General features: G+C 41.6%; 1 protein-coding gene across 1 annotated transcript in view; it reads right to left on the reverse strand.

Annotated features, from left to right (window-relative positions):
• Nucleotides 1–9,418, reverse strand: part of PSTPIP2 (proline-serine-threonine phosphatase interacting protein 2) — an 83,368-nt gene that overhangs the window by 50,644 nt on the left and 23,306 nt on the right. Inside the window, exon 3 of the mRNA XM_006835142.1 lies at nt 1,520–1,809. Coding sequence (XP_006835205.1) covers nt 1,520–1,809 — 290 coding nt within the window. The remainder of the gene's footprint in view (nt 1–1,519; nt 1,810–9,418) is intronic.

The raw sequence follows: 9,418 nt of genomic DNA on the forward strand, positions 1-9,418 counted from the left end.
ACCAACCTTTTGGTCCTGTGCTTATCCTACAGTGTCATACCAGGATTTACTAAAATAAACCTGAGTTTATTTTAATTTTACAGAAGAAAAGGAAACCAAACTTCAAATAATTCATCAGTTGTCCCAGAAAGAATTACTTCCTAAATGATCCTTTTGAGATTAAGAAAAGTTTACAGAAATGATTATGAGGATAGTTATTTGAGGTTTAGAGGGTTTGGGATGTTTGACACACCAGGCAGAGAACAAGATGATTAGCACTCTGCCCACCTCCTGAAAGAGAAAGGAAATTGGCATGAGTTACTATCCCTTTCAACCATCTTGTGCATGACAGTGGGGGGTCAGTCCCCTCAAAGAAGAAGGGACAATGGCTGGCACCTGTCTCTCCATCAGCCCCTCCTAAGACACAGGGTTCCAGTGCTCCAGGGCCCTCAGACATTTGCAACAGCTCAAAAAGAGAAGCCCGTCACAGAGCGCTAGGCAACCAGTGTGATAAGCTTGATCGTTACTAATATTCTCTCTAGAAGAACTAAAGAGACCATTGAAATCGCTCTGGTGGCTCTAAGTTCTGAACCTATCACTCACTGTCTGACAACTAGGGCCTGTTGGTTAATTTTGGGACTGGACTGGACAAAAAACGCTCCTTCATCCAGAATCACTGAGGAATGGAGTATGATTTTCTACAAAACGAACTCACCTCATTAAGTGGGGGAAAAAAGAACATTGCCATCGAGTTGATTGTAACTTGCAGCATCTTTATAGGACACAGTAGAATTGCTCCATAGGGTTTCTGAGACTGTAAATTTTTACAGAAGACAGCTTTATCTTGTTCCCAGTGGCTAATGGGCTTGAACTACAGACCTTGCAGTTAGCAACTCAGTGCTTATCCCACCGCACCAAGAGTTTAGAAATCCCATTAAGTTTAGAACCCCACTAAGGATAGAATTTTTTTTTTTTAATAGTATCCATTTTAAAAAGGGAAGAAAGAAAATCTTATAAACCATGCCAGCTTATCCATGGACTAGCAGGGTTAGCTGAACTTTTGACATTTTCTAGAACTTCCTCAGCCTGCACTGAATCAGGCTCTGTCCTATCTCATCCCCACCTCCCACTCACTGTTCTCCCACAGCATGGATATCTGCATATTCCTTCCCCTACCAAACCCACCTCACCCTCTGAGGGCCATCTTAAGGGTTTCCTCCTCCATGAATCGGCCCTTTCTTCTCTTGCCTACCCTTTGCAACCTCCTTCTCCCCTGAGGCCTTTCAGTTAGGTGGGCCACATCATTTAGTATCTTAATATATTTTATTTACTCTATCCTTCATAAACCTTATCTCCCAAATTGGTTTCTAAGACCTTTAATATAGGATTGTCATTTACTTCTTGGGTACCATTCTGTGTCCAAATGCAGAGGGCCTTGCAAACCATTAAAAAGAAAAGAAAAACAAGAGCATTGTTCTTTGTTCATGTGAGAAAATCTCCCCTTGGCCCCCTTTTCAGAGAGGAAAGAGCATTATTGTACCTTTCTTTTAAAAAGTCTTCAAACTCTTTGCAGTTCTTGCGGCCATTGTTCAGGTGCTGAATGATGCTGTCATAACCAATGGTGCTGAGGATGTCCGAGCTCTGCAAATGTGAAACAGACAGCTTTACATCAACAAGGAAGAATGCAGATGGCAGCCCTGAGGCCTGAGGAATGAGCGGGAGGCAGGGGTAGACATGGAAGCGGTCAATGAGAGGTGTCACTAAGAGAATAGAAAGGGTACAGACCACAACTGGAGACACTGTCAGATGGAGTGACACCAAAATGACTGTCTATAAAATTACAAAAATTTTGTGCAGTGTTTCAGCAGAAATTTATATATATATATCCCTGTAACTAATCATAACAACAAAAACATTTTAGTAAGACCAGCTTACATGTATCAACGTATCTTTAAGACTAGGACTCTCCATTAATTTACTTCTTGAATTTTAATATGCTCTGGTCAAATCTGTCATTATTAGCAAATTACTGCCCCTTGATTAATACCCCCCAGTTTCACACACACACAGTACAAGCACGCATTGTTGTGCTCCTGGCTGCTGCTTGTTCATAGTCACAGGTTGTCGTATTTCTGGTGTTTTAGCTACAATATTGTAGTAAGTAGTATTTGTGAATCTCTATCAATGACTTTTTTGAGAACTAAGTAGTATTTAAAGGAAAATAAGGAGAAGAATTTTAAAAGGTTTCCGCTCACACGATGACGTGACGCAATGGAGCGGCTGGGAACTCTAAACCCAGAGAGGGAAAAGGCTGTGTGCTGACAACCGAGGGGCAGACTTGCAGGGTGTACCCTTTGGTTGGTTGATGATGCATCGAGGGGATTGTAATCATGGCAATGAAACAATATACGATAGGATGAATGTAAAGCTAATGTTCTCCCATGTAAACTATCACATAATTCACAATAAAAACTTTTTAAAAAGGCTTCTGCTCAGTTACTATAGTGTAACTAATAACTCAGTGACTAATCATACTGCAATTCAATGAAAAAAGATTTTACAAAGCAATTTTGTTAATATTTCTATAGTCTAAGAAATATGACATTTAATCAATTTACAACTACATCACATACCATTTTAAGATTAAATTGACAGTAAACATTACTAGTGGAGTCCTGGTGTGGTGCTGCGGGTTAATGTGCTGGACTGCAAGGTCGGTTTGAAACATAAAGTCAATGGTTCAAACTCACTATTTGCTTCTCAGAAACCTTATACAGGATTGTTATGAGTCGGAATCGACTCCACAACACTTAACAACAACAACAACAACAAACATCACTAAGGATTCAGTGTGATCTGGTACAGGAGGAGGTCCATGGGAGCCAGGAGTGGCACCAAGAGCTACTGAACTGGGTAACACCAGCATTAGTGATGCCACTGTGTCTCATGTGACCAAGGACGAAACAAAAGATGTAAGAGCTGTGGAAGAGTTTTTTAAGTTATGAAACTGAAAGGCCACAGAACAGGAAGGAAATGGAGGAGGATTAACAGGCACATGGCTGAGGGAGCTGGCCATGCTGAAGTCCCTCTTTATATGCTCGATATGTGGGCTCAGTCACATAGGAGAAGAAGGAACCAGGTAGAGAACACACACATCTAGCATTCTGCATGTACTTCTTCATATCCCTAAGTGGAAACTGACCCACATTTTATGTTCATTTTAATGAAGGGTTATAAAAGTTTGTCATACTATGGTGGCTTGCATGTTGCAGTGGAGTGGGGGACGTTGGGGGACTCCTGAAGACATCTGTCTTCCCAGTCCCAGACATTGGAAAAGCACTAACTCTCTCTTCTGTTTGCTGCCATTCATGATGGTCTGGCTGATCTAACAGGGTCCCAGAAAGATCCAAGAGGACCAAGGCCTAAAGTTAGTTTCCATTAGGTCATAATTCACATTGCATTTTTCAAAAAAAAATAGATTTATATAGTTGTGGAGTAGTGAATTATTCAATATCTTGTCTCTGTAGCATTCACCAAATGACCCTTTCCATGATAGGTTGGGGTTAGAAGTAGGTGGGAGAAGATACTAATAGGATGACATGAGTCAGCTATGGATGTTGACAGAGTTCATTGTAGTTGTGAAAGCTTGGAACTCTACTGCGGGTTTAAAATGAGTCATCTCAGAAGCAGGAGGCGAGGGGATCTCACCCATCAAAGAAGAAGAGCCTGGGGTGGAATGCATCCTTTAGACTCGAGATCCCTGTGCATCGAACCTCCTCAACTCAGGTAGAGAAAGTTGTGATACCAGAGGACTGGTGAAGGAATAGCAGCAGCAGAACCAAGAACCAGAGCACAAGACAGAGAGCAGTAGGCTTCCCAATACACGCAGCAAGCAGAGCTGAGTGACTTTGGGCAGGAAGCTTATAGAGTGGAGTGTCTCCAGGCACGTACGTGGGCAAGCTAGGTTTGCTGATCTTCAGAGCTACAGCCCAGTGCCTTCAGGCTGAGACTTATGGTGTAGTGGTGTGTCATATGGGCATTTGTCAGCAGCTGACTGGAACAACTGTGCCCTGAGCATTTTATGGTAACCTGTTAGCTTCCCTAATAAGCCCCATAACTGTGGTATGGTGTCTGAGTTCTGTGTGGCCATTGCAATGAATTATCAAATCCCAGCTGAGGAGAGAGGGCTGTGGGACGAATGGTTGTTGCTTCATATTTTTGCAATAATCATCATGTGGGCATAGAAATAAGTCTAAGTTAGAAGTAAGTTTAATTCTATGTTTTGTGGCTGTTGCTGAGCATAAAGTTAGGCCTTGGGAAGCATAAAGTAACATAGCATTCATTACGCCAGACTCTACCAAAGTGCCTTTTCTCCACTTTCCTCTCATATATACATCCTCCTCTCTCTTATCCAGGTAGGCTTCTTACTGCCCCTGAAATACAGGGCTCAAGCCATGACTCCGAGACAATATTTATGTTCTCCCTTCTCAACCCAAATCCAGCTGGCTTTCACCCCTCAAAGCCCTGGTATCCTGGAAGCTTTCCCCAGGATAGGATCCTGGAAGGCTACTCATAGCTCCAATATGTTCCCCTCTGAATCCAAGTATTTGAATTTGGTGTAAGATTCAAGTAAGTAGTAGCTTCTATGTCCCGACTCTAATTCAAATCCCTGGGGCTGCTTCCAGATAGAGCTTAATGTTATGCACATCATAACATTATGCAGAGTTCAGTGGCTCTATAGGATAAGACTGGACTGTAAACCACCAGGTCAGCAGTTGAAGACCACCAGCTGCCAAGTGGGAAAGAGAGAGATGAAGCTTTTTGCTGCCAGCCTCGGAAACCCTATACAGGGTCACTATGAGTCAGGACTCAACGGCACTTAACAATGCACATCAAGGGTCTACAGTAAAAGTCCATAGAATGAAATTACCTACTCTGTTCTCAGATACATCAGAAGAGAACAATCAAAAACAAAGGTTCTTCAGTGAATGAGTACAAAAGACCAACGTTGAAGTTGGTTTGTAGATACAAATGGCATGCTCTTCCCAGAGAAAAGTACTTAGTTTCCCTATTATTCGATTCTCATTTGGAAAGGTGGTTTCAATTTTCTAAATTAAGGATGTAGATACCCCCAAACCAACGAAACCCACTGTGGTTGAGTCGATTCCAACTCATAGAGGTGAACTGCCTGATAGGCTTTTCAAGGCTGTAGTCTCAACAGAGGTTGGTGGGTGTGAGCCACCAACCTTTTGATTAGCAGTCAACTGCTTTAACCACTGCATCACCAGGGATCCTTGAACTGGACCGAGAAAGTAAATTAATGAACCAGGGTTCCCTGGAAACACTAGGACTCCCAGCCACCAGCCACGAAACAAACAAACAGAATTGCTGCTTCAGAGGAGTAGCTAGGTTAGAGAGGTCGCTAAGAAAGGAAATTCCCAGGAGAAAACAAAAAGTTCCCAAGGTCAAGTTGACAGTGGAAGAGAATTTGGCCTGGAAACTGCTGCCTATGCGACTCAGGGAGTTTGTGTGGTAAGCAGATGAGTGAGAACAGCCACGGTATGCAAGGTTATAGGTACCAAGACGGCACCCAGATATGCCAGGAGAAGTGATTGCACCAAACCCGTAACCCCAACACATCCCTGTCTTGGTAATAAGAGCCCTCTCCCCGCACAATATCCCAGACCCCTCTTTCTCTTTTCCCCAAACTGGCCACTTCCTGTCCTCCAAACAGGCAGTGCACATGTTTACCGCTTTGCAGACCTGTTTGCACCTTCAGGCGCTCATACTTTGCACCACTTTTTTATATACACTTTTCCCTCAGTGAAAATGGTGTTTCTTTCCTCTGCACTTAAATCCTATCTGTATCCCTTCAGGACCTGTTCAAATCCCATTTTCTTTCTGAACTCATCCCCAACCAATCCATTCTATAATTCTCTCTCCCTCTTCTGAATGTCTGCAGTGTTTACTGCCTAGCCTTCTCATTTGGCTCTTAGAATATATTACTTTGTATCATTAATTACCATCTTTTTAAAAGTTAACTTGTTAATCAGTGTGATATTTAGGTTTGGTGAGATAGTTAGGTTTTGTGTCAATTTGGCTGGGATGGAATTCTCAGTGGTTTGGCAGTTAAGATGTAGTAATCACCTTCATGATGAGATTGAATATGATACACTCCCTTGATGGGATCCGATGTGGTCAGCCCTAATCAGATGTAATTATTCTGTGTTGTAAACTCTCATTTCTATGTATTAATCAGGTCAGATGAAACCTACAGGATTAGGTTGTATCTTGAGTCAAACTCCTTTGACATATAAAAGGAGAGCGAAGTGAGCAGAGAAAGAGGGACCTACTACCACCAAGATAGAAGAGCTGGGATTGGAGTACATCCTTTGGAACTGAGCTTCCTGTTCCATGATGCTCCAGGATCCAGGGGAAGACTGGTGTCTTCAGATGCTGAAAGGAGACATGGACATCTCTGCAGAGGCAACAAAGAGAAAGCTTTCCCCGTGAGCCAGCACTCTGAATTTGGACTTCAAGTGTTCTAAATGTGAGAGAATGCATTTCTAGTTGGTAAAGCCATCAGCTTGTAGTATTGCTGTTATGACAGCATTAGATAACACAGACAGAATTTGATGGCAGGAAAGTGGGGTGCTGCTCTAGCAGATACCTAAAATGTGGGAGCAGTTTTGGAACTGGATAATGAGCAGAGGCTGGAACAGTACTAAACTGCCTAATAATAAAATCCTAGATTGACTAAAAAAAGACTGTTGGTGGAATTATGGATGTCAATGGCAATTCTGATAAGAGCTCAGAAGGAAATGAGAAGAGCTGTAACATCAGAGCTGGCACAAGTGGGGTCAAACTGGGGACTTTTAGCAGCTGAGCACTTAGCCATCACATCACCAGGACTCCTTAAAAGATGTCAGACAAAAGTACTGACGGCACAATTCCATTTATATGAAGTTCTATTACTTACTACCATGGCTTGGGTCAGGTGTAACTTAGTCCTCAAGCTGACATCCTTGCTCTTCAACACTTTTAAAAAGTTCCTGTGCAGCACATTTGTCTAATGCAATACATCGTTTGATTTCTTAACTGCTGCTTCCGTGAGTGTTGATAGTTGATCTGAGAAGAATGAAGTTCTTGACAACTTCAATCTTTTCTCCATTGATAAGAATGTTGTTTATTGGTCCAATGGTGAGGATTTTTGTTTTCTTGACATTGAGATGTAATCCATACAGAAGGCTGTGCTCTTTGATCTTCATCAGTAAATATTTTAAGTCTTCCTCACTTTCAGCAAGCAAGGTTGTATCATCTGCATATCGCAGGTTGTTCATGAGTCTTCCTCCAATCCTGATACCATGTTTTTCTTCATATAACCCAGCTTCTAGGATTATTTGCTTAGTATACAGGTTGAATAAGTATGGTGAAAGAATACAACCCTATTGCACATCTTTCTTAATTTTAAACCATGGTATTTTCAATAACCCCATATGCATGCAAAAGCTGGACAGTGAATAAGGAAGACCGTAGAAGAATTGATGCTTTTGAGTTATGGTGTTGGAGGGGAATGTTGAAAGTGCCATGGGCTGCCAAAAGAACCAACAGATCTGTGTTGGAAGACATGCAGCCAGAGTGCTCATTGGAGGCCAGGATGGCCAAACTTGGTCTCTCATACTTTGGACATATTTTTAGGAGAGACCAGTCACTAGAGAAGGTAGGGTAAAGGGTCAGAGAAAAAGAGGAAGACGCCTAGAAGTGGCAGCATCAATGGGATCAAGCATAGCAACAGTAGTGAGGTTGGCCCAGGGTCGGGCAGTGTTTCATTTTGCTGTGCATAAGGTCACTATGAGTCGGTACCAACTCAATGGCACCTAACAATAACAACAACAACATAACTTACTAGGATAGGTAAAACTCATGTGTTGTCATTGTTAAGTGCTGCTGAGTTGGTTCTGACTCATAGCAACCTTGTATATAGGGTTTCCGAGGAGCCACTGGTGGGTTTGAATTCTGACTTTGTGGTTAGCAGTCCAGTGCTGATCATACAGTGCCACACCAGGACTCCCCAAAAAACTAACCTATAGTAGAATAACCACCACTCATCTGTCAATTTGTTATACTGTGGTAGCTTGTGAGTTGCTGTGATTCTGAAAGCTATGCCAGCCACCAGTATTTTAAATACCAGCAGGATCACCCATGGTGGACAGGTTTCAGATGAGCTTCCAGATGAAGACAGACTAGGAAGAAGGAGTGACAAACTACTTCCAAATATTTAGTCACTGAAAACCTTATGAATACCAGAGAAACACTGTCAGTGTTTCTGTTATAGTGAGCCCCTCAGATTGGAAGTCACTCAAAATGAGACTGGGGAAGAGCTGCCTCCTCAAAGTAGAGTTGAAGGTGATGACGCAAATGGAGAAAAGCCTGCAGGGCCTTCATTTGCTGATGGGGCACAACTCAAAATGAAGAGAAACAGCTGTAAACATCCATTGAAAATTGGAACGTGGAATGTACTAAGTATGAATCTGGGAAAATTGGAAGTTGTCAAAAATGTAATGGCATGCATAAACATCGATATCTTAGGCATTAGTGAGCTGAAATGGACTGGTATTGGCCATTTTGTTTTGTTTCCATGTATTCGACTTTATTTCCTTGGTCTTCTTATTGTTGATTTCTAGTTTTATAGCATTGTGGTCTGAGAAGATGCTCTGTAGAATTTTGATGTTTGTAAATTTATGGAGTACTTAACACATGGTCAAATCTGGAAAATGTTCCATGTGCACTGGAGAAGAATGTATATTTTGTGCTGTTGTTGGATTGAATGCTCTGTATACATCTATGAGGTCAAGTTGGTTGATTGTGTTGTTTTGTTCATATGCAACTTTGTCGAGTTTCTTTCTGGTTGTTCTGTCCTTTTTTGAAAGTGATGTGTTAAAATCTCTCACTATAATTGTAGGCTTATCGATTTCTTCAATTCTAGTAAGGTTTGCTTCAAGTATCTTGGTGCTCTTTCACTGGGAGTGTAGATATTTATTATGGTTATGTCGTCTTGCTCAATTGACTCTTTGATCATGAGATAGTGTCCTTAATTGTCTCTTATGCTGGTTTTTATCTTAAAGTTTACTTTGTCGGAGATTAGTATTGCCACTCCTGTTTGTTTATTGTTGCAGTTAGCTTGGTAAATTTTTTTCCATCCCTTAACTTTTAGTCTGTTTTTGTCTTTGTGTGTAAGGTGTGTCTCTTGCATGCAGCATATTGAAGGGTCTTATTTTCTTATCCATTCTGCCACTCTCTGTCTCTTCACTGGTGCATTCAATCCATTGATAGTCAATGTAATTATCTATAGGTATGAATTAATTGCTGCCATTATGTTACTTTTTTGGTAGTGCTGTTCGTTCTTTTGTTCTGCATGCCCTCTTGTGTTGGGTTTGTG

The sequence above is a fragment of the Chrysochloris asiatica genome, unplaced genomic scaffold, assembly GCF_000296735.1.
Source record: "Chrysochloris asiatica unplaced genomic scaffold, ChrAsi1.0 scaffold00015, whole genome shotgun sequence".
In the NCBI taxonomy this organism is placed as follows: domain Eukaryota; kingdom Metazoa; phylum Chordata; class Mammalia; order Afrosoricida; family Chrysochloridae; genus Chrysochloris; species Chrysochloris asiatica.